Source organism: Gopherus evgoodei, chromosome 1 (assembly GCF_007399415.2).
Source record: "Gopherus evgoodei ecotype Sinaloan lineage chromosome 1, rGopEvg1_v1.p, whole genome shotgun sequence".
NCBI classification, from domain to species: Eukaryota; Metazoa; Chordata; order Testudines; family Testudinidae; genus Gopherus; species Gopherus evgoodei.
Window position 1 is genome coordinate 279,426,879 of NC_044322.1, and position 25,489 is coordinate 279,452,367.

The following is a 25,489-nucleotide window of genomic DNA, read 5'->3' on the forward strand; positions in this document are numbered from 1 at the left end:
TCCTCCCAACCCTCGGGCAGGCCTCTCTCTTGTCCCCTTTGCATTAGAATCACAGGCCATGTCTACATCTAAAATTTTGCAGTGCTGGTTGTTACAGCTGTATTAGTACAGCTGTATAGGGCCAGCGCTGCAGTGGCCACACTTACAGCAACCAGCGCTGCAAGTGGTGTTAGATGTGGCCACACTGCAGCGCTGTTGGGCGGCTTCAAGGGGGGTTCAGGAACGCGAGAGCAAACCGGGAAAGGAGACCAGCTTCGCCGCGGTTTGCTCTCGCGTTCCCGGAGCCACCCTGCAAACCGCAGGGAAGGAGACCAGCTTGATTACCAGAGGCTTCCTCCTTCCACGGAGGTCAAGAAAAGCGCTGGTAAGTGTCTACATTGGATTACCAGCGCTGGATCCTCTACACCCGAGACAAAACGGGAGTACGGCCAGCGCTGCAAACAGGGAGTTGCAGCGCTGGTGATGCCCTGCAGATGTGTACACCTTCAAAGTTGCAGCGCTGTAACTCCCTCACCAGCGCTGCAACTTTCTGATGTAGACAAGCCCACAGTTTCTTCCTCCAAACTGCTTGAGCCCAGAAGTTAGGGAAGGCTCACTGAGAACACAGGAGACAATTTCCTTGCTCTCAGCCTGAGGGAGTCATCCAGCATGAAAAAATTCAGCCCAGCTGATTAAAGTTCAGCAAAAAATTATAAGCAAATGGAAGAAGTGGTCTTATCATGGATAATGCTGAACCTTAACAAGCAGTACTTGCATAGCTGCCTGTGAAATGAAAAAAATCCCTGCCCCAAACACCAAGATTAATTTGAAACAAGATGCAACAGTATGAGGGAAAAGAGGTAGAGGAAGAAGGAGCGTAATGAGACCACAGATAAGTCCGCTGTAGTCACAGCTTGATACTGTAAATGTAGATTTTAAAGAAAAGAAATCAAGGATTCTCAAGTGCTGCTCAAACAGCCATCATTAGTTGACAGTTCTCTTTTTCCTACATTTTAAGTTTGTTGCCTTTCCACTTTGTGTCCCCCCCCCTTGTATTACGAGAAAGTGAATAGGCACACCTGACTGATCATACACAAATCAAAACCCTTGAGAGCAACTCCAGCACCCATAGCACATTAGAGATCCAGAAACTCACTATGTTAACCATGCACTGAAGTCTTGTATTGAAGTTTGAATAGGGAATACAGCAGAAGGCTTCCACACACAGTCTGCCTCTTATGGCTAAACAGAGCTCAAGTTATTGAGTTAATATTAGGGCTGTATGTTCTGCAACTGCGTTAGAAAGGCTGCATGGCCCTAAGACGTTAATTTCTAACCAATGCTATTAAAAAGCAACAATTTCTTTTGAACTGCCAAATTACAATTATTTATCTCTAAACAGTTAATATTTCGGTTATCTCCATGATGAATCCTCAAAAGCAGGAGATCATTACTTATATAGCTCCCCACTTCAAAATAATGAAAGATTAGTATGCTATATCAGTTACCAAGCACTGAAGTATCAATACCACTATGTAAGCCACAACCAACTGTACCATTTTCAAATTGGACAAGCTCCCAGTAACATACAATTACAATAAATTAAGTAGTACTTAATCAGACACAATAAACCTCTAGTTTATTGTTCTTGCAATTGTTACATAATCCATGGCATAATATTCTTCACTGTAGTCATGGCAGCAGCGTGGGGTTTTTTGGTCTTTTAGGAAAAGTGCTGATCTGTGTGTTTGGTTTAGAACGTGGTTTTAAAAGGTCACCTGCAAAGAATTTTTTTTTAAATTAGGTTTATACTGCATTTGTGTTTCCTCATAATGTACAAGAAAGGTCCAAAAAAAATCTGTCTACATTTGATATTTTCCTGCTGGGTTTTTTTGGTGCCTCAGAATTGTGAAATGTATGAAGTCTGGCTTTCCCTGGTTTTGCAGGAAATTTTCTTGAAGAAACATTAAGCTTTAAAGAAAGACAGTCTGTCAGGATTCCTTCTTCACTCTGAGGTACCGATGTGGGGACCCACATGAAAGACCCCCTAAGCTTATTTTTACCAGCTTAGGTTAAAACTTTCCCAAGGAACAAATTCCACCTTGAACAGTATGCTGCCACCACCAAGTGAATTAAACAAACATGCAGGGAGAGCCACTTGGAGCCCTGCCTTCCCCAAATATCCCCCCAAACTCCTACACCCCCTTTCCTGGGGAGGCTTGAGAATAATATCCTCACCAATTAGTACAGGTGAACACAGACCTAAACCCTTGGATCCTAAGAACAATGAAAAAATCAATCAGGTTCTTAAAAGAAGAATTAAATTCAAGTAAAAAAAAAAAATCACCTCTATAAAAATCGGGATGGTAAGTTCTTTACAGAATAACAAAAAGACTCAAGAACATAGAGGATCTCCCCTCTAGGCAAAACCTTGAAGTTACAAACCCAGGGATAAACCTCCCTCTTCCTACAAAGGAAATCACAAGCCAAAATAAAAGTAAGCTAACGCATTCATTCGCTAAGACTTACTAAAAATAATAGAGTTGGATTGCCTGCTTTCTAGATCTGTCTCCAGCAAAAGTCACATGGAACAGACAGACAAAGCCTCCCTCCAAGATTTGAAAGTATTTTGTCCCCTTATTGGTCCTTTTGGTCAGGTGTCAGCTAGGTTACCCGAGCTTCCTAACTCTTTACAAGTAAAAGAGAAATTAACCCTTTACAGTGTAAAGAGGGATTTTATGCTACTCTTAGTTGTATGTTTATGACACCACCTCTCAGCTTCTACTCAGGCATTTGATTTCAGACTGTTAAATTTACTTTTTGTTCTAATGCTGAAATAAAAATCCCTTCGTCTTTCAATTGCTCGGCTTTCAGTTTTTTGACCCAAGATGTACTAGTTTCACCAGTTACTCACTATACTACATGCCTGAATTTCTAGTGTTAGAAGAGTGACCAGAACACTCTCGTTTCCCCTTTTACAAGTCACCTTTAAAAGGTACGGGTTTGTAATCACCTGGATTGTAAAGATCAAAAGAACTACAACTCATAGAACTCAACACAGCAATGATTATTTATTACAAGTCTTTTATATGGAGGCCCATCCCATAATATTTGGCTGTATTTTAGATTACAAGCAAAATTATTTCCTCTCAAATACTGTTTAAATAAACTCTACCCAGTATAGGCAAAGCCTGCATGTCCATAACCCCACTTTCTCCTTGCATGCATACTTAGGGGGTGAACCAGCTTTCTTAGATTGTTGGTTGTTAGCCAAACACGTGCACTGAACAAGGCACTTCCCTATAGCATAGCCATTTAGATACAGGTAAGTACAGTCACACTTAGTGATTCAATCTAAGGAATGCTTTAAGCATTTGTTTCCTTCATAAAGAATGAAAAGACAATGGACTTAGTAAAAATCCACCAATGTGAACATAAATAGTCACACTTGTCTGAGTTATTTCAATGCAACTGAAACACCCTAGGAGAGATGTAGGTTTGTTTAGATCACAAAGTCAGTCTTGTGGACAGAAGCCTGAATCTCTCTTCCTTTGATGAAGTTTTTGGACATTCAAGTCATGGACAAATTGGTCTAAAGATTAGTAACTTACTTAATTCTATTTCTTTTTAAATACTTCACGCACACAAAGGCAACTTCTTTAGCCAACTTGAGTTACAGCATAAGAACCTGGCATGCCACAAACATGGAAGATGCTTATTTATAATATGCAGAATAAAATAATACGGTAATAGCATCCATCAGATGATTTGCCATCCAGCAACTTCACCACTAAAGTTTACAGAGACACCAACAAGACACCTCGATCTCCCAGCCTAGCCAAACATCTTAGTCGCAGGTGCTCCTTGCGCTGGCCGCCGACACTCAGGGAGCCCCCAAGCTGCAAGGCGAGGTGGGCTGTGCCAGACACAACGGAGTACGCCCTAGTTTGAAGTTACCGGGAAAGGAAATCCCTCTGGCGGAGCGCCCCTCTTCCTGAGCACAGGGCAGAGACCCGAACGCCCCGCAGAGTGAAGACCCCCGGGGGGAGAGGTCTGCGCCGAGGAGCTCGTATCGGCCACCGAGAGCCGCTGTTGCCCCACGCGGCGCTCGCCAGGAACTCTGGGTGAGAGGAAAACACCGAGCTCCCCTCTATACCGAGTTAAACCTCCGCAGAGAGGCCGGGGCCGCCAGGGCGCGCTCCGAGCGAGCTGGAGGCGGCGCACGCCGCCTGCCTACGGCCAGCTCCCCGGGGGCGGGTCTGCATGCGCGGGAAGGGAAAGGCAGAGGAGCGGGAGCGCGGGCGGCGGTCAGTAGCCGTCACAGCCCTTTGTACTGCAGCGCTGGGGTCACCCGAGCGGCAGGGGGACGGTCTCCTACCCGGCCGGGGGCGGCTCCTCCTCTGCTTCTGGCGCTGAGCGGGGTGGGCTCCCTCTCCTCGTCGCTGGAGAAGTCGGGCTGGGCGAGCGCGGCGGGCGCGTTGCGGGCGGTGAGGTGCTGCAGGTAGAGCTGCACATACACGTCCTTGCGCTGCTCGCCGCCCGGCAGGCTCACATTGTTGGCGATGAGCTCGCTCTTCAGCTTCTCCTTGGTCAGCACCGACGGGTCCGCCAGAAACTCGGGCATCGCCGGCCTCTGCCGCCCTCCCGGGAGAGACACCAACAAAGGGGGGGGGGGGGCAATCACCTCCCCTGCCCAGCGCAATGAACCCAACAACTCGCGGCGCGCTCGGCAAGAGATTCGCCCGACCTCCAATAAAGCGTGTCCGGATTGGCCGCGCGAGTCACAAAGTTGGGCTGCTATTGGCTGCGGGCTTGAGGGAGGAGCGGCGCAAGGGTTCGACCAGCATTAGTGCTTTGCGCGAGGAGTAGTAACGCAGTTTAAATTCGGCTCAGGCGGGAGAGGCGCTGGCGTTATGCCGTCTCCCTCCCCCGGCGGGGAGGTGCCATGGTGCAGACACCTCCCCCAGGAGAGCAGCTCCCGCCGCTGCTAAGTCCCTGCCCATACGAAAAGGAGGTTGAGATCTTTGCAGCTGCAGAAAGGGAGGAGCGAGACACTCTGCCTGGGGAGGATATGCCCGACTCTTCTGTAGTCGCTCTCTGGGAGGGGAGCACAGGGTTTTGCTGGCTGTGTTTCAGTGGGACATTTAAGAACTTCACATAATTGGTGTCTTGGAAATGCTTAAGAAAAATAGAATCCCTGCCTCAATTTAAAATTAATAATTTAAAATGTAAATACAGTGAAACCCTGCTATAATGTGATGTTTGGGGTCCAAAAAATGCCATCGTGATAAATGCGGGGTGGCAGTATAGCAGGGTTTCAAGCCGGTCAGTTTAAGTCAGTGGTCCCCAACGCGATGCATTGATGTGCGCTGCCTAGTGCCCAACAGGGGAGAGAAGCCGCAGCCCCGCACCTGCCGGGGGCAGAGAACTCTGAGGCTGCGGGCACTGGTGCTCTCTGTCCCCGGCAGGTGTGGGGCCGCAGCTTCTCTCTGGCTTCAAGAAGAACCGCTGCCCCGCATCTGCCAGAGACAGAGAACTTTGAGGCTGCGGGCGCCAGTGCTCTCTGTCCCCAGCAGGTGCAGGGCCGCGGCTCCTCTCCAACCTGGAGAAAAGCTGCGGCCTTGCACCTGCCAGGGACAGAGAACTCCAGGGCTGCAGGCACCAGTGCTCTCTGTCCCCAGCAGGCGTGGGGCCACTACTTGTCTCCGGCTTCAAGAGGAGCCGTGGCCCCACGCCTGTCAGGGAGAGATAACTCCAGGACTGCGGGTGCCAGTGCTCATTGTCCCCAGCAGGCGCGGGGCCGCAGCTTCTCTCACCTGCTGGGCACTAGGCGGGGGCACATCAATGTCCTGGAGGGCGCCATGGCATTGGGGACCACTGGTATTAGGCCTTAAAGGGGAGCCCACTTATTATCATGTTATATGCAATGTCGCGTTATGGTGGGGCGCATTATTGCGAGGTTTGACTGTACTGGAATAATTTCCCCATGTAGGGACTCATCCCTGGTTTACACTTAAAATTTAGATAGACCTAGATACATCACTTAGAGGTGTGAAAAATTCAGACCCCTGAGTGCCATATTTAAGTCTATTTAACCACCAGTGTAGACACATCTAGACTGATAGAAAATTTCCTCTCTTGACCTAGGTACTGCCACTTGGGTAGGTGGATTACCTATCTCAAAGGAAAAACTCCTGTGCTGCTGTAGTACCTGTAGACATGCCCTTTATTCTGTGACAAGAGTGGCTTTTTTGGTTTAGCTTCAACTACTTAGAAGGCAGTATAAGCTAAGTTGGAAAAGGGTACTCTTCTACTGCATTAAGAGTGTCCATATGGGGTGTTATACAGGTATAACTATAGCACTTTAAATCACATTCTAATGCATACCAGTAAAACTTCCTCATGTAAGTCCTTAGGGCCAGATCCTTGGCCCCTGAGATGCACCTTGTACAGGGGAATCCCTGGATGGCATGAAGATGGTATAGCCAGCTCTACACCACCTAGGTGTAATGGGTGCTTAGAGGCATGCCAGGGATAGAGAAAGAGTAGTAGGTGATATGTCTAGAATCTCCTGCTTCTATTATAATTTATACTGGAGGCCTTGAAGGCCTGTGGCTACTTCTGGGATTAAAGATCAGGTCCACTTGAGGATCTGGCCCTTATATTTTTTTTAATGAGAGCTTAGATTCTGGAGTACCAGACGGTAGCTAGAAAAACGTACGAAGTCACTACAAGCCAGCCCAAATGGATCCCTGCTTCCAATTTTTTTATAGGAAAAAACTGCCAGTATGGTTTATTAGCTAACTCATATCCTATAGAGTATTGAATGCAAAGCTATTGGCTGGTGACATCTTTTGTGAAGCATTATGTTATTTGAAATTAAGGCTAAATTTGTATCTATCAGTGAGTTCTGTTTTTCAAGGGCTGAATCAGTAATCATCACATTCTCCACTGTCTCTACCTGAGAGATAGGTAGTTGAATTTTACTTATTGTTGAGACATATGCTGATGAGAAGAGGAAAACAGAAGAGAGGGATACAAGTGTGAGATTGTGTCCATTTTCAACTGCTGAAAAATTACTGTAAGCCTGCCTAAAAATGTGAAATATGTTGAAAGCAGAAGCCAAAAATACTTTCTGTACAGGACCCTTCCAAATCACCGGAATTCCTCAGCTTTCCAGAATGTGAGAAGAGATTTCCAGTCAAAGACATTTCTTTGATGCAACGGGGCTGAGGCCGACTAGTTTTTAAATAATCTCAAATCTTGAGTTTAGTGGGAGCTTCCTCTGCTTTATTGATGACCCTTGTTCTATAGCATTGTGAATAAAAACAAAAAGTACATTTCATGTTGCATTGTAATGTAAGATTTTTACTTTCTAAGTTTGTGTATTAAAAGATGATTCAGAATGCATTTCCAATGGAGATTTTTGGATGATGATTTAATCTGTCAGAAATTTTAAAGGTATTTTTTCATATTTAACTCTAAGTGCAAAGTAAAGATAACAATAAATGCAGAAGAGCTCTGTATAAGATAGAAACAGAAGTTGGTCCAATAAAAGATAATACGCCACCCACCATGTCTTACTGCTGAGAAAAGCATTTAACAGGGAGCTTCAAATTTAAATGTTAAGAATGTGACTTAAAAAAACCCCACCATGATTTATAAGATTTAGATATTAAAATGGAAATCCGTTTACCTAAAACACAACTTTAAAAAACATAAATTGAATTTTAATTTAATCCAGGTGTATGACAAAGTTTGGCAAAGAAAATAAAGGTATTTACCAAGTCTGCAACAGAAGATGGGAATTGCTATTATAAATAAGAGAAACAGTTGCCTAATCATAACTGTACACTGTAATTATACTTAGTTAAATCACATTGCTTTTCCATGTTCTTGAGTGAATGAAAGAGGAAACATGAAAAAATTACTTGTACATAATTCTAGTTTTCTCATCAGAAGGTTCATTTTTAATATACTTGAAAATGAGTTTGCAAAGTCATACAAAAGAAACATATCTCACTATAGTGGGACAAATTCATCTCTGGTGTAACTCCATTAATTAAAACAGAGTTATTCCATGGCTTAATTTGCTGAATCTGTTGACTCAAGCATAAAAATTAGCAAATGATCATTTACTCGTATGGAAAAAAATCACAACTGAATTGTATTAATATTTTAAACTTTTTGCTACTGGCATTTTGACAGACACAGCCCTAAGTGAATGAGGACTGAAAATAGAAGTATCAGTTCCTACTGTGAGTGAACTGACAGTTAGAAATTATGTAAAAAATGGTTACTTTATAGTTTTCCATGCTGAATCATTTCCAGATGTGAGTTTAAACTTGATAATATACAAACAATAGCTCAGAAATTCTAGTCACCATCTATAAAACTACTATTGTAAGCTTAAGGGGTCATTTCTTAGATTTTTTTTCCAGCCTAGAGAAATATTTTTCTCCTTATTAATATAACAAAACAAAAATGTATACAATAAGCTTTTCAGGTTGATAGCTATAATACATTAACCCCTCCATTCTTAGGACACATGTTTAGATCTGGTCACAAGTGACATGTGCTTTGTGGTTTCACCTTAGTTCCTAGGAGGTTTGTCTACATCATAGCTACTTTGCAGTCTGGCACAACACGTAGTTTCCGTTCCAGAGAATCTATGGACTAGTATCAGTTAGTTCAGAGGACTCGCTCACACTATGCCAACCTCCAACTAGTCCTAATCATCTCTCACTTTCATAAATGTTTGCAAATTCATTCCAAATACAATTTTATAAAAAAAGATTATCTATAATTGTTTTGTGAAGATGTGCATGTGTACTAGAATTTCAGTGTTTCTCAGCAACTGGTCTGTAGACTAGTGACGGTCCCTGAGATCTCCTTGACAGTTTAGGAAGGCAGCAAGCCAGTCCCTGATATCAAAAAGGTTGAGAAACATTGTACTTGATCACCATTCAAGTGTGTTCCCAGCACAAGAGCAGACAGAAACTTCCTTAGTTTAGTGTTCCAAAGCTGTTAGCTATAGCAAGGGGATATAGCCACCACAAGTATTCCCAAGCAACAGTTCCTATATAAGCAAGTTTTAATGTTATGAAATTTGGGGAAGAGTAACAGATTTACAGACCCTTAACCTCAGAAGAGGTGAGTGTAAGGGCATCCAACGAAGTGGGTATTCACCCACGAAAGCTCATGCTCCAAAACGTCTGTTAGTCTATATGGTGCCACAGGACTCTTTGCTGCTTTTAAAATCAGAATGTTGACTCACTGATACTCTACACCCAAGACAATTTATTCTGGGGCTCATGGATAGGGCTCCATGTTTGTCATGGAGGTCACAGATTCCATGACTTTCCGCAACCTCCATGACGTCTGTGATGGCCAGTGTGGCTGACCCCAGGGCTGCCCAAGCAGCTGGCTCCTGGGCCAGCTGTTCAGGTTGCCCTGGGGTCAGCCACTCCGGCTGCTGCCGAAGCAGCTTCGCAGCCTGCCACTTGGGCATCCCTGCAGCCAGCCACATCAGCCGCTGCTAGAGTGGCCCCGGGGCTAGACTCACCAGCCACTGCTCAGGTGGCCCCGGGGACTGCCCGAGCAGCAACCAGTGAGGCTGACCCCAGAGATTGCCTGAGTAGCGGTCCCAGGAGGGGTCAGAGCAGCCGCTGTTGGTGGTCCCCAGCAGCAGTCCCAGGGTGGCTGAAGAAGCTGCTGTTGACGACCCTCAGCATTAGCTGCTGTCAGTGGCCCCCAGCATTGGTCCCAGGGTGGCTGGAGCAGCCACTGCTCAGAGGTCCCCAAAAGCTCCAACAGCAGCAGCCTCCCCAGACCTGCCCCACCTCCCCCCAGTAGTGATCCCCTCTGCCAAGATTTAATCAGGGGTATAAGTCATGGATAGGTCACGGGCCATGAATTTTTGTTTATTGCCCATGACCTGTCCATGACTTTTACTAAAAATACCTGGGACTAAATCATAGCCTTACTCATGGATGAGTATATTCTGCAGTATAATAACTGCAAGGCATCATAACTTGGTCAGAACAATTTTTATTTATTGTCAAGCAAAACCTTTAACATACAGGTGAGGCTGGATACATCTCCAGGTGTGGACGCCCAAGGAGCATGTCTCTGCTCTATAAGTTTACAAGGTCAGTGCCTCAAAGTTATTATTTTTGCAGTTCGCAGTATTCAGATACCATTCATAATTTTAATAGACAAAGCCAGCTAACCAAACCAAACCAAACCATGCTTAAGTGGTGGCTGAGACGTGGCCTGCCAAAACAGCCCTTTTCCTGAAAATGTAGCTTTACCAGGAAATATTGATTCTTCTTCAGCTAGTGTCTTTGCATCCCCAATCTGAGGGCCAGGAATGTGGCTACACCTACAGTGGTGCACTCATAGGGGGACACATCTCGAAAAACCATCGTTACTGTGCCAGGTGAGTAACCTTTTCTTCTTCTTCGAGTTGTGTCTCTATGAGTGCTCCACTGTAGGTGTATCAGTGAGCCTCAGATCAGTGGACGCAGACACCTAAAGTGGAGCACCCAGGGGCGGCCTTAGGATTTATGGTGCCCTAGGCGAGATTATTAAACTGGTGCCCTTGTGCCTGATCTGCTTTTTGCAACACAAACATAAGCTTACAGTATTGGAAAACTTGCCACATTCACGTTATTAAAACCAGTTTAACTTAATTAAGCACACTGTAATGCTGATGGACTAGCACTAAAGAAGCAGCACTATAGAAAAAATTCTGATGACAGAATGATGCAAATTTTTTTTTAATGTATCAAAATTTTATTGGAAATTTATATGAAGAGGTATTGAAACAAAGATTTGTTTTTAATTAAAAGCAATCTTTCTGGCTTTTTTGGCTGCAAAATCAGTAATAATGTCATCGTATGACAAAGACAAAGTCGTGTCTTGTTCGATTGCAAGAATAACAAGACCAGTTAAGCGTTCCTGACTCATTGTAGAGCGGAGATAGTTTTTAATGAGCTTTAGTTTTGAGAAACTCCGTTCTCCTGACGCTACTGTTAAAGGAATTGTCAGTAGAATACGAGTGGAAATGTACACATTAGGATATATGTCAACAAGTTTGCGGGTATGAATAAACTGTACAATGTCCATCACCGATTTTGCATGTGGCAACATTGATGACAGTGTACTCAATTCTTTGTACAGTTCAAGTCCATTTAAATCAAAACTATCACCGTGCTTCAGGAGGCTCTCTAGGTTCTTGCAATTTGTCATTAGTTGCTCTTGTTTTCCTATTTCGTTGAATTTAGTTATGTCATACAAAAATCCAAACTGTTCATGGTGTACTTGCAAGGTATTAAACCTTTCATCAACAGCAGATACTGCTTTATCCATCACAACATTAAAAAATTCAACCTCAAATTTCTTTTCTGGATCGTCTATGGGCATGATCTGTTGTACAGATACTTCACAAAGAAGTGTCCCTGGCCTTTTTAACTCATATTAACTATGTATTTACTTTATGAAAGTTGGAGAAAACATTGTGAAAACGTAAAACATTGGCTGCCCAATTTCTGGGCTGGCAAAAGTTATACTGACTCACAGGGAAAAAAAAAAGCAGGAGAATCTTAGTACAACATATGGTCACTCTATACCAGGGGTCGGGTCGGCAACCTTTCAGAAGTGGTGTGCCAAGTTCACTGTAATTTAAGGTTTCTCGTGCCAGTAATACATTTTAATGTTTGTAGAAGGTTTCTCTCTATGTCTATATTATATAAATAAACTATTGTTATTATCTGAGGTCTTGGCCACCGGTCCTGCTCAGGCCACTGCCAGCTGAGTAAATGAAACCCCAAACCGGCAGCGGGCTGGTGGCTGGAACCCTAGACAAGGATCCCAGGCCCTGCTCAGCCCGCTGCTAGTCTGGGGTTCTGACCACCAACTCCTGCCAGCCAGGATCCCGGCCGCCAATCCCCCCTCAGCCCGCTACCAGCCTGGGATTCTGCTCACGCAGGCTGGCAGGAGGCAGAGTGGGGCTGGCGGCTGAGCTCCTGACTGGCAAGGGGCCGGCAGCCGGAACCCTGGAGTAGCAGTAGGCTGAGTGCTTCTGGCACCCCAGACTGGCAGCAGACTGAGCCACTCAACCCCCCATCGGCCCTGCTCAGCCCGCCACCAGCCCACTCAGCCCGCTGCCGGCTAAGTGAATGGAATGACAGCAGGTTGAGTGGTTCGGCTGGTCTGCTCAGCCCACTGCCAGCCTGGGGTTCCTTGGGGGTCCCCAGGCCAGCAGCAGGTGCTGAGTGGGGCTGATGGCTGGTATCCCAGCTGGCAATAGGGCAGCAGCCAGAACCCCAGAGCAGTGATGGGCTGAGCCGCTCAGCCTGCTGCTGCATACCATCAAAAATCAGCTCACCTGCCACCTTTGACACGTGTGCCGTAGGTTGCCGACCCCTGCTTTATACACTAGTAAGGAGATGAGCATATTACAGTTGTTGGGCTCTTATCAGGAGTAACACGCTATAGGAAAGTCAGTCAACATTTTTTGTTTCTCTGATGAAAACTGGCCCACTCCCTGCCTCAAACCAAACCTGTCACTAATAATTGTCAACAACTTAATTTTCTGTTTTTGGCTAAGATATTGATTTTTTTTAAAATAATATTGAAATTGGATTCAGGATTGTTAGCAAGAATTTTTGGCAAACAAAGTTGTTAAATGACAATCTAAATGGCAACACAGTACTGCTTTCATGCTTGGCTCACCCCCCAGCCCGCTGGTCCAAGAGCTGCAGTAGAGGAGATAGGTGGAAAACTGCAGGACCCCAAAATCCACCTCTTGGGGTGCAGAGTGGCAACAGCAGCAGCGAACCCTCAGGTCCAATCACACACCAATGGGCACCACCACCAGCCTTATGGACCATGGTGAAGTTAGCACAGCATCTGATCTCAGGGACAGGGCACCCATGGAGCCAGAGCAGCTCATCCTGCCTTATGCAGCTCCCCCCGATGAGATGGATACAGCCCGGGGGAGAGGCGCTCCCCAGCTAGGGTGGCCAGATCCAGATGTCCTGATTTTATAGGGCGAGTCCCGATATTTGGGGCTTTGTCTTATATAGGCACCAACTACCCCCACCTAGAGTGACCAGACAGAAAGTGTGTAAAATCAGGGGGGGGGGTAAAAGGAGCCTATATAAGAAAAAGACCCCAAAATTGGGACTGTCCCTGTAAAATAGGGATATCTGCTCACCCTACCCCAATCCCGATTTGTCACACATCTGGCTAACCCCATCCAAACCCTGTGTGACATTCCAATTCTGGCTGCCTGCCCAGAAAGTGAGTTACTTTCACTTTCATTCCTCAGCAAGCAGCCAGCCTCGCCTCCCCCCCAGCACTTCACCCAACCTAGCCCTGACGGAGGGGAGGGAGGAGAGAGAGATGGGTGCTCCTGGGGAGGAGGGAGAAAGGAGGGGGTGCTCCGTGGGGCGGGAGGAGAAGAATGGATGTTATGGGAGACAACAAAGGATACTGGTTCCAGAGCCACAGCCTCACCTGACCTCAGCCGGGGGGAAAGAGTCACACTCACAGGTGAGCTCCTTTCCCAACCCCCACCCTCTCCCCTTCCCAGAGACCCCAGCACCAATCCCGTCCCTCAGACTGTGCTGCATTCGGCTCTCTCTAGGACCCAGCAGCCCTGCTTCTACACTGTCTGGGCTGCCTGCTGAGTGGTGCCCCCAGGCAGTGTGGGGCCCTACGCCCTTGCCTATTCTGCCTATGCCTAAGGACGGCCCTGGGAGCACCCAACACCCATACGAAGAGGGCATTCACCCACAAAAGCTCATGCTCCAATATGTCTGTTAGTCTATAAAGTGCCACAGGACTCTTTGCTGCTTTCACCCATAGGGAGACACTGCTCAAAGAACCACAGTTACTGCACAATAACCTCTTTCTCACACTCAAATCTTCTTTGAACTGCTCACTCCTCATTAACGTGCCCTTGGGTCCCCCAGTAGGGAGCTGCGTGAATGCGAGATAGGCTGCGCACTGTGATTGATGTGAAACAGGGGAAAGGAAATGGGGATTTTGATGTTTTGTTTTATTGACTACAAAAAAATCCTTCTCCTGGTTTCTTGTCACAGAAATGCAGACAGCCCGTCTCCTGCTCTGGACGCTCCCCATTTTGTAGCTGTGTCCCCACCCGTAGCACTTCTAATGGCAGTGAGCAGATCAGGGTTAAGGACTGGGAGGCAGGTAACCTCATGCAGAGCAGGAGGTTAAAGAACGTGTCTGACGAAGAGGGTTGTCACCCACGAAAGCTCATGTGCCAATACTTACGTTAGTCTACAAGGTGCCACAGGACTCTTCCTAGCTTTTACACAGCTACTACCCCTCTGATAAAAAAAGTCTCTTGACCCCGACGTGATTCGAACACGCAGCCTTCTGATCTGGAGTCAGACGCGCTACCGTTGCGCCACGAGGTCCTGCTGAGCAGTGTGGCGCCCAGCGTTAGAAATCACTAACCGCCACAACCTAACGGCTGCTTCGTCGTAACTCCCCCGAGCCCTAATTCGCGGAGGCGAAGCGGCCTGGGGGCACGGCCCGACAGTGACTGGCTCTGTCCTAGGCGCCCGGACCGCGGCAGGGAACTGGCCAACTGCCTCACGCTGACCGGCTCCGACCCGCGCGGTCAGGGCTCCTAACGGCCTCTTGCCCCCAGCCTTGCATGTCCGCCCCTCCCCCACCCGCACGTGGCAGGGCGGCCGCTAATAGCCTGAGAGCGAGCAGGAAGAGCCCGGCAGCCTCCCCGAGCAGCCCCCGCCCCCGCCCCCACCTATCCCTGGCAGGAACTCACCCACCGCCCCCCTCAGCCCCCGCCTCCCTCCCTGACCCAGCAGCTCCACTTCCGCTCGCTGCCCGCACCCTCGAGACGCCCACGAAGGCCCCCCAGTACCTCGCTGGGTTAATCTCGTGGCTCTCCAAGCCCAGCGCCCTCACCCGCTCCGTCCGTATCGGCGCCCGGAAAGCTCCCGCTCACCTTTGGCTTAGCACCGCCTTGCAACCCGCGCGGATTCACAGGCAATAACGGTTCTTTTCCTTCAGCTAGAAGTGAAGCACCTTCGAGCTGCTTTTACGTGGCTCCTCGTTAGTATAGTGGTAAGTATCCCCGCCTGTCACGCGGGAGACCGGGGTTCGATTCCCCGACGGGGAGGCGGTAAATATTTTGAAATGCTCAGTTTTAGCCTTTTTAAAAAAAAAACATAAAATAATTAAAGCATGTTTAAAATTTTAAAGAAATGAACGTTTTTAGGTGTCAACGACATTTTAGTTTTTGTTACCTTAAAAAAATAAAGCAGTTCGGGTAATAAAATACACATTACCTCCCCGTCGGGGAATTGAACCCCGGTCTCCCGCGTGACAGGCGGGGATACTAACCACTATACTAACGAGGACTTGGTTAGTAGGTTGTTTAGCAAGGAGTCTATTTCACATAACTTAGCGCGATTGCTGTAAGGCCTGTTAAAGTCAATTGTGAGACTCCTAGTGACTTCACTGCAATTTGGATCAGATCTTTAATGCACAGTGACCTTTCTGATCCCGCTGAGTGAAAGAATTTGCAGAAGATGGTGCAGCCTTTCTTTCCTCAGACTTTATTATCCCTTCCCAGCCAGTTGCCTAACTATGAAAACCACAAGGAAAAATGGCTGTTCCACACACAAGGGGAACAGTGAGGGTAATTGCAGAGAGGGAAAGGCGTGTGATCCGCAAACCATGTAAAATCCACCAAGGATTTTTAGGACGTCTTGTCCTGCCCCAGCCTAACACTAAAACAACGAGGAGTCTGGTGGCACCTTAAAAACCAACATATTTATTTGGGCATAAGCTTTTGGGGGTAAAAAACCCCACTTCTTCAGGCCATGGAGTGAAAATTATAGATACAGGCATAAATATACTGGCACATGAAGGGAGTTACCTTACAAGTGGAGAACCAGTGTTGACAAGACCAATTCAGACCTGGTCTACACTATGCGTTTAAACTGAATTTCGCAGCGTTAAACCGAATTAACCCTGCACCCATCCACACAACGAAGCCCTTTAGATCGATATAAAGGGCTCTTAAAACCGATTTCTGTACTTCTCCCCGACAAGGGGAGTAGCGCTCAAATTGGTATTGCCATGGTGGATTAGGGTTAGTGTGGCCACAATTCGACGGTATTGGCCTCCGGGCGGTATCCCACAGTGCACCATTGTGACCACTCTGGAAAGCAATCTGAACTCGGATGCACTGGCCAGGTAGATAGGAAAAGCCCCGCGAACTTTTGAATTTCATTTCCTGTTTGCCCAGCGTGGAGCTCTGATCAGCATGGGTGGCAATGCAGTCCCAAATCGAAAAAGAGCTCCAGCATGGACCGTACGGGAGATACTAAAAGCAGCAAAGAATCCTGTGGCACCTTATAGACTAACAGATGTTTTGGAGCATGAGCTTTCGTGGGTGAATACCCACTTCGTCGGATGGGAGATACTGGATCTGATCGCTGTATGGAGAGACAAATCTGTTCTATTAGAGCTCCGTTACAGAAGACAAAATGCCAAAGAATTTGAAAAAATCTCTAAGCTATGATAGACAGAGGCCACAGCAAGGACTCAACACAGTGCTGTGTGAAAAGCTTAACAGAAAGCCAAAGAATCAAATGGACGCTCATGGAGGGAGTGAGGGGGGACTGAGGACTCCAGCTATCCCACAGTCCCCGCAGTCTCCGAAAAGCATTTGCATTCTTGGCTGAGCTCCCAATGCCTGAAGGGTCAAAAACATCTTCCCGGGTATTTCAGGGTATATGTCGTCAATTTACCCCCTTCCCCCCCGAAAGAAAAGGGAAAAAAATAGTTTCTCGCCTTTTTTCAGTATCACCCTATGTCTACTGCATGCTGCTGATAGACGGGGTGCTGCAGCGCTGAACACCAGCATCCCCTTTTTAATGGCAGACGGTACAATATGACTGATATCCGTCTTCATCATCATCCAGGGAGTGCTCCTGGCTGGCCTGGGTGAGGTTGGCCGGGGGCGCCTGGGCAAAAATGGGAATGGCTCCCTGTTATTCCCGGCAGATGGTACAGAAGGATTAAAAACCATCCTCATCATAGCAACTGGAGACTGAGCGCCTCCCCTGCCCACCTTCATGTCTAATGAAGATTCTGTACTCCCTTGACTATCACAGCAGCGGGAGGCTGCGCTCCTCTCCCCCGCCACCCTTTAATGTCCTGCCTGACCATCATAGCAGCTGGAGGCTGCCTCCCCCTCATTTTATCTCACTAAAAAGTCAGTGTTTCTTATTCCTGCATTCTTTATTACTTCATCACACAAACTGGGGGATAACTGCCACAGTAGCCCAGGAGGGGTGTGGGAGGAAGGAAGCAACGGGTGGGGTTGTTGCAGGGGCACCCCCTAGAATGGCATGCAGCTCATCATTCCTGTGGGATATCTGGGGCTCTGACCCGGAGTGGCTGTGCTCTCTGGTTCTCTAGCAGACTTGCCCCATATTCTAGGCAGGACTGACTCTATTTTTAGACAAAACATAAAGAAGGGAATGACCCGGGGAGTCATTCCCAGTTTTGTCCATGCGTCCCCGGCCGACCTCAGCGAGGTCAGCCAGGAGCACCCATGACAGCAGCAGAAGGTACAAAAGGATTGATAACCATCATCGCCAATTTTCAATTGCAGATGGTGATATAGAGCTGGTAACCATCTCTGCTACCTTGAAAAGGCGAATGAATGCTGCTGTGTAGCTCTGCAGTACCGCGTCTGTCAGCAGTATCCAGTACACATATGGTGACAGTGACAAAAGGCTAAATGGGTTCCATGGTTGCCATGCTATGGTGTCTGCCAGGGCAATCCAGGGAAAAAGGGCGTGAAATGACTGTCTGCCGATGCTTTCACAGAGGAATGAGTGACGACATTTACCCAGAATCACCCACGACACTGTTTTTGCCCCATCATGCACTGGGATCTCAACCCAGAATTCCAATGGGTGGAGGAGACTGTGGGAACTATGGGATAGCTACTGGATAGCTACCCACAGTGCAAAGCTCCGGAAATCGACGCTAGCCTCGGTACATGGACGCCGAATTAATGTGCTTAGTGTGGCCGCGTGCACTCGACTTTATACAATCTGTTTTAAAAAACTGGTTTCTGTAACATCGGAATAATCCCATAGTGTAGACATACCCTCAGTCAGGGTGGATGTGGTCCACTCCCAATAACTGATGCGGAGGTGTCAATACCAAGGGCTTCTGCACATTGCATCTGTCCCTCTCCACAATGTCCTGTGTGTTGCCTCCAGCCCCGGAAGCCTGCTTGGTTTTGTGGCCATGCTGGTCCTGCTCCCAGTCAGGCTGGTGCAACCTATTAGGCGACCTAGGCAGTCGCCTAGGGTGCTAGGATTTGGGGGGTGGCATTTTCTTCGGTGGCGACCGCGGCGGCAGGATCTTTGGCCGCCTCAGTCACCGCCAGCATTTAGGCGAAAGTAGCTGGGGCAGGAGAGCACGGGGAGGGCCGCCTGCAGCAAGTAAGGAGGATGGGGGGCACTCAGGGGAACTCCCTGCCCCAGCTCACCTCTGCTCCACCTCCTCTCCGAGTATGCCGTGGCAGCTTCACTGCTCACACCTCCCAGGCTTACGGCGCCAATCAGTTTAGGTGCCGCAAGCCTGGGAGGTGGGAGAAGTGAAGCAGCAACAGCATGCTCGGGGGGGAGGTGAAGCAGGGGTGAGCTGGGGCGGGCAGCTGCCACACGGCTGCGCGGGGGGCAGGGAGCCACCGCAGGGCTCGGAGATGGAGGAGGGCGCAAGGTGGAAGTTTTGCCTAGGGCGTGAAATATCCTTGCACTGGCCCTGCTTCCAGGAGCACTCAAACCAGCAGATTAGCAATTAATGCCGTGGGCAAGAACACTAACTTCTTCAGGGAAATGTACCGACAATGGTGTCGCTTTCCTAGGGCAGGGAGGGCACCCCTACACCTTGAATTCCCGTAATACCTGAACCAGTAGCTGCTCCCAAAAGAGGCTGACTCAGGATGGGTAGCACACTATGCACCAGGCAGCTCTCGCTCTCCTCCAGCCCCGAGTTTGGGTAGGTGATGCACTTTTGCCCCCTTAGCACTGCACGAGGTGGGGTGCAGAGGGCTCACACTTGGGTTGTGTTAGAAGGAAACTGCAGCAGTTGCTACCAGAAAGCACAATCTCCTCTGCATCTCTTGTCACGCACCAGAGTATGAGCATTTTTTTGCAAGGCTCAGCATTAAGCTAGGTTTTATTTTCAGCTGAGGCCCCTAATGGGATGGGTGCAGGCAGCAATGGCCAGCTTGAATATGTGGCTGTATGTATGGAGCCTGTTGCCAGGAGCGGAAAGAGGGGAACCCCAGTGGGCCATAGCTAGTGTGCAGGCTAAAGACCTGTCATGGACAGGGATGCTGCAGTACCCTCTCCCTCCTCGCACCTCTTGTTCCAGCACCTATGCTCATCGATGGCTTCTCTGGAATCATTCTGTTTGGGTTGGGGTGGTGTTGTTTCGTGTTCTTATCCATGGATTAATTTCACAGTTGCCAACTTTCACACGGTATATAAGCACCCCAACTTTCACAATAAGGCAAAAATCAAACTAATCCCATTTCAAAACAAGGCCAAAACAAGCCAATCCCTAAGAACCCCAACACTCTATGTGACTAGATCCCCCTGGTGTGCAGTCTGGGACTGTGATGGGCCCACTGTGCATTCTCTTCTCTCCTTGCCCCTGCTTCCCCCCCACCCCTTGTCCTTGCTTGCCAGGAGCAGATCAAAGAAAAAAGAAGCAACAAGCTACAACAAGCAACAAGCCACAAGCCAAAAACCAGCCAACAAACAACTCACAAGCCAATTAAGCCAAAAACAAGCCCAATTTCTGGATTTTTTTGTGCAGGTTTGGCATATCTGGTTAATTTATCTTCCTCCCATTCCCTAATGGAATAGTTTGGGGGTGGGGGGTCTCTTGAGGGGATCCACAGAGATTTCCTCATTCAGGCATTGCCATGGGAGAAGATGATTGGAACCAACTCAATAAAGATAAAAGAAGCAGTTCAGGGACATTTGAAACTTGAGATGTGCTCTGGTAAGGGTGGAAGAGGATTTTGTAATGAGAATTTGAGAAGCAACTTGAGTCAGCAGCCACTGAGGCGAAAGAAGGTCAAACACCTGCTGCCTGACTTTCCAAAAAGGGAAAGAGAAATGGAGACCAATCACTTAGGGATCTATGAGTGCAAAGTTGAAGGACACTTACAGAAATGATACTGACTCAGTCAGCAGTAGGGTAGTTATAAAATAAGTGTGCTTGTCTGTATCATAGTGACATTAAATCAGGAACTATATTTAACTTACCAATTTGTGTGTCTGATCAGATGTACAGTAAACATCATATACAAATGGTTATAGGTATAAGCAAAGGTACTGTCTGATTGCAATAATGGAGACAAATATCTCTGTGGGTAAAAAGAGCCTAGGCCAGATTATCAATCATGGTGGCTAAAGGGTGGCTCATTCATATTTAGGCACCTAAATAAAAAAGTGATTAGCAGGTCCCATTGAAGTACCTCTGAAAATCAGGCCAGTAATTTAGGTGTTTAACTAGGGTATCCAGATGTCCCGATTTTATAGGGACAGTCCCTATATTTGGGGCTTTTTCTTATATAGGTGCCTATTACCCCCCATCCTTTGTCCCAATTTTTCACACTTGCTGTCTGGTCACCCTATGTTTAATCCTTTTAGGCAGCCAAGTTTGAAAATTTTGAGTTGACAATTGAAAAATAAATTATAGTCAGATACTAATTACATTCTACTATAGGGATGCCCTGTTTAAGATGAATCATGAAGTCATCCTGTATCTAGCATATCAGAAAAAAATCACATGAAATTTTTTCAAATTTCCTAGGCTGCTTTTTCCCCCTTTCTGCCAGCTCTGTGCCCCCACTGTATGGCATTCTGGGGACAGTTGGTATGGGCCGAGTTTTTCTAGGTGTAGTGACTCAGGGCAATCCTGCTCATCCTGGCTGCTACAGGCACATAGGAGCTCTACTCAGCACTGAGGGCCAAAACAGTCCCTTGAAGGCCCAGGATTATGGGGTGGTGGAGAGGCAGGACAAGACATCTGCTCTAAGTCCCTGTAGCAGGCTGTGCGCAACAACCAAGATTTTCACTGGTGCCATAACTTAAGTGTGACCTGAGGAGCTCCTCAGAGCAGACTGCATTTGAATTTGTTTACATTTTTACAAACATTTCTTTGAACACCTGATTTGATTCTAATATGATTGCCACTGATTAACATCAAATCCCACTCTGTGTATACTCTTTGTGCTGTTTGGATTTTACTCTGTGCTCTTACACTACAAAATCTGTAGGAACAGGACTCTTTGGCAAGGTCTTAATACTTACATAATGGCATATTAATGTACAGCACTGAGGGCCGGCTCCAGGGGTTTTGCCACCCCAAGCAGCCAAAAAAAAAAGCCGCGATCGTGATCTGCGGCAATTCAGCGGGAGGTCCTTCACTCTGAGTGGGAGTAAAGGACCCTCCGCCGAATTGCCGCTGAATACCTGAAAGTGCCGCCCTGCTCAGGAGTTGCCGTCCCAAGCACCTGCTTGATAAGCTGGTGCCTGGAGCCCGCCCTGACAGCACGGTCTGTGTAATGAGTAGCATATAATTATTAGCCTTGAGTGGTTGCTGTACAGTGCAATGTACACCCGTGGTACTAAATGATTCCCTAATAGTTTTATGCTCATAAGAAAAACACAGGATCTTTTTCAGGGAAAAAAGGCAATACGTGGCATTTATTGAGAATACAGCAGTTAGAATTATTGCTTTTCACACACACACACACACACACACACACACACACAGAGAGAGAGAGCCGGCTCTGGCTTTTTTGCCTCCCCAAGCAAAAAACAAAAAAGCAAACAACCCCCCCCTCCCCCGCGGGCCAGCGGGGGGAGACACAAACCTGCGGGCCAGCCGGAGTGGCAAAGGGGGCTGGGGGGGAAACACAAACCTGCTGGCCAGCCGGAGCGGTGAAGCGGGGGCGAGGGGCACAAACCTGTGGGCTGGCCGGAGCGGTGAGGAGGGGAGGACACACAAATCTGCCAGTCTGCTGGAGCGACGAAGGGATAAAAAGTATAAAAAACTGCCGGGCTTGCTACAGACCTGGCATCGCTCCCAGCAGGGTGCTCCCCTCTTCCGCATGCTGCCCCCTACAGGGCAGCCAGAGTGGCGAAGGGGAAAAAAAACCCTGCGGGAATGCCACCCCTTGGTATCTGCTCAGCTGGTGCTTGGAGCTGGCCCCCTCCCACACACACACGCACATACACACACTCTCCTGCCAATTGATGTTTATAGTTACCAGTCCAGAGTTTGGATCGATCTAATGGCCAGCCAGATTGGTTGCAGAGGGGAGCCGGCTCTGTTGGTTGCGATCTGATGCTCCTGGAGTTGTGGCAAGATGAACCCAAAGTTCCATGGCCAAGCACCCTGTTCTTATAGTCTTTTTTCTCTGTTGAAGTCTATGGATTTTTCTGTGTCAGTTTGTGACCAGTTACTCCTTAATTGGTGTTATCTTTTGATGTTAACATTCCAAAACACCTCCAAGAGGGTCATCCTGTCCTGGTTTCGATTCAATCAATTGTCTTGTCTTTAGGGGTGCCAGCCTCCACCCCAGGATTGTCAATCTGTCCTTCCTCACTTATGGATATGTGTTGATGTTTCTCTGGTGTGCTTAAGTTTCTTCACTCCTCCTTCCTTGACCATCTGGCTATAACAATGGCCTTCCTCATTCACACAAACAGTCTTTTACAGAGACCTTCAAAGGTATACAGCAGTTTTTATGTTGAGCAAGAAAGGCATTGTAAATTAAACCTTACTAAATCTTGTAATCAAAACAGTTCACATTGTGGCCTGGGCCTTTAACATTTCTCTAATCTCCTTAACATAGACACAATACAAGATACTGTCTCTTACTTACTAAACCTTAAAACAAATAAATGTATATTTAACTAGAGTGCCTCATTTATAATGCATATAGGAAACCATAGTAGACATTATAACTTATCCTAAAACAAAAAGGTGACCATAATCAGTTATAAGGATTATTCTGGTCTGTCCCTGCCTTAACATCAGTACAGACGCTGACAGTCTGTCAGATGCGTTTCTGCCAATGTCCCAGAGGGTCATTCCTTTCTGCTATTCAAAAAGGGTGGCTGGCAGGATGATCAAATCATGCATTAATTTTTAGAGTACAAATATAAAATCCTGCTCCTACAATAGCAATGTTTCAATACTGCTACACTTTGATCAGGCTGCAAAATAAAAGTTTTTGGAAATAATTGCAAATGATTTTTTAAGTTTTTTAAGAGAGAAAGGCTGAAGCACTGTGGCAAGTTAACCGTTCAAATGCATTGACTGTTAAACTGCAATGCATTGATAAAACACTTGTAGTATTTTGTTTTTAGCAAAAAGTAAGCACACTTTCTTTTTAATTTATTTCAGTGTGCATTAACAGATGCTATTAGTTGATGGAAAGAAGATTAGAAATTTACTTTGAAGGTAAATACTGTGTTAAATAATAAACATTTTTTATTTCTACTGTTTTGTATGATTATCTTTTACCGATCTCTTTGGTAAAAGAAGCTGGCATTTCAAGTTATCAACAGTACAAGCCCCCTCTAGTGGTGCTCGGAACTGCTCAACTTCTTAGTTAGTGAATTTAAGAATTCAAAACAATTTGGAATTCAGACAATAAGGCTATTAATTTATTTTAGTTATTGTGAAAAAGAAAACTGGGAAAAATCAACCCCCTTAGACCCAAACGTATACTGAGATTAGAGCAAATTAACTCCCCCTTCTGCCCCCGGTGCTTTGTCAAATTCTAGACATCTGGGAAAGAGAATAATTGAAACATCACTAACTTCCACACTCACATTCTATGCACTTAATCAATCCATAAATAGCAAACATTTTGTTCATGCTTTCATTTGGAAATCGGGGAGAGGGAGGGGAGAATATAAAAAAACACTTTCTGATGGAATTTGAGGTTTTACTTTGCAACATAAAGCATTAAGGGTTTTCTTTTCTTTTCTTTTTTTTTCAAGTTGCATTTTTGTGAAAAATAGCCCTTTTGGAAATTAAGTCCTTGTCGCATGCGTCTGACAAGGGGTCAGACTGGTTCTTGCCAGATCTAAAACAGAAGCACATTGAAGCCTGATCTTTTCCACGTGCAATTGATGAAAAATGGGGAAGGATTAGAGTCTTTCCTCTACTTTTGTGAGCAGAAGGGACCCAGTTTTAGGGTATTTTGCAAAGGGTGAGGCCAGTTCTGCAATATCGTCCTTTTGCCTATTCTGCCACACATTTTCAGCCCAGCAAAAGCGCCTGCCTGATCGCATAGTGTTTGGATGTACATCACCAGAGCCTCCAAACTCTGTGGGGTTCATAGCCATCACCATTGTACACTGTATGCCCCACAAGGCACTGAAATCTGAGCCCGCCTCCTCCCTGAGGCTGAGGAGAAGAGCAGCAGACAGGAAGCAGGGCTGTCAATTTTGGACCCTGTTACACTCTGACACCCCAATATTCACTACTGTCATGTAATTGGGATATGTCTTATACAAAGTATGCTTTGTGAGGTGTCATTCTAAAAAGTCTTGATCTGCTAGACAGTAATGTCTCGTTGGATTGTATGTGCTATCATTGTATGTGAAGTTATGAAGTTTGACTATATATGTGTTGCTGAAACATCTCCTGAGGTCGAAAACACCCACAAGCAGCCTTTCAGGTCTGACAGTAAAAAGGCAAAACAATGTTAATGGTTTATTGAGGAAATGCACACAAGCACAAGGATTACACCAGAAACTGTGTACAATAGAAACCTCTCAGATTTGGCTACAACAACACTGCATACAAACTTTGCAGACATATATGCTTCTGAGCTGAGAGAGCGCATGAGAGGTTTCAGCCCAATGGCTCCTTTCATTTAAAAGTTAAAAATGACTGTAAATGGGAGTGTTGTGTCAACCATAACTATAGTTGAGGAGCTGAGACAGTGTATGTGTAGTTAAGTAATGCCCAAAGCAATTTGTGTTAATGAGAGAACCTAACTCTTGCTATTCCTAAGTTAGGGGCATGCTAATGAGGCCTTTTCAAAGCCTTGAAAGAGATGAAGAGTGAGCATTGTATTTAGAAGCATGAAAACATGCTTAGAATCTGAATTCATATTATTGTGTATAAACAGAGAACTTAAGAATTTAAGAACAGCTATACTGGATCAGACCAAAGGTTCATCTAGCCAATATCCTGTTTTCTGACAGTGACAAATGCAAGATGCCCCAGAGGGAATGAACAGGACAGAGAAGAGGAACCAGAGCGTTTTAGGAATACAGAATATAAATTTTCTAAACCCTGGTGATTAGAAGAATATCATCAACAATAAAATCAAAATACAAAGAGGGACTAGTAACCCCTAAAGGAGCAGCGG

At 46.5% G+C, this 25,489-nt stretch overlaps 1 protein-coding gene and 3 non-coding genes across 11 annotated transcripts in view; 1 reads left to right on the forward strand and 3 right to left on the reverse strand.

Moving 5' to 3' along the window:
• TMPO (thymopoietin) overlaps positions 1-5,173 on the reverse strand; it is a 56,887-nt gene extending 51,714 nt beyond the window's left edge. For 2 of the 8 annotated variants that reach the window (XM_030548500.1, XM_030548498.1), the window contains exon 1: positions 4,358-5,168. In XM_030548500.1, the coding sequence (XP_030404360.1) occupies positions 4,358-4,603 (246 nt within the window). In that variant the 5' untranslated portion in view covers positions 4,604-5,168. Of the gene's footprint in view, positions 1-4,357 lie in introns of all 8 variants that reach the window. The other 6 variants (XM_030548496.1, XM_030548495.1, XM_030548499.1 and 3 more) reach the window with 6 other exon arrangements.
• Positions 5,174-14,360: 9,187 nt separating this feature from the next.
• Positions 14,361-14,432, reverse strand: TRNAW-CCA. Its single transcript has one exon. It is a non-coding gene; the product is annotated as a tRNA-Trp (tRNA).
• A 656-nt stretch (positions 14,433-15,088) lies between these two features.
• Positions 15,089-15,160, forward strand: TRNAD-GUC. The gene has a single exon. It is a non-coding gene; the product is annotated as a tRNA-Asp (tRNA).
• A 169-nt stretch (positions 15,161-15,329) lies between these two features.
• Positions 15,330-15,401, reverse strand: TRNAD-GUC. The gene has a single exon. It is a non-coding gene; the product is annotated as a tRNA-Asp (tRNA).
• Positions 15,402-25,489: the final 10,088 nt, after the last annotated feature.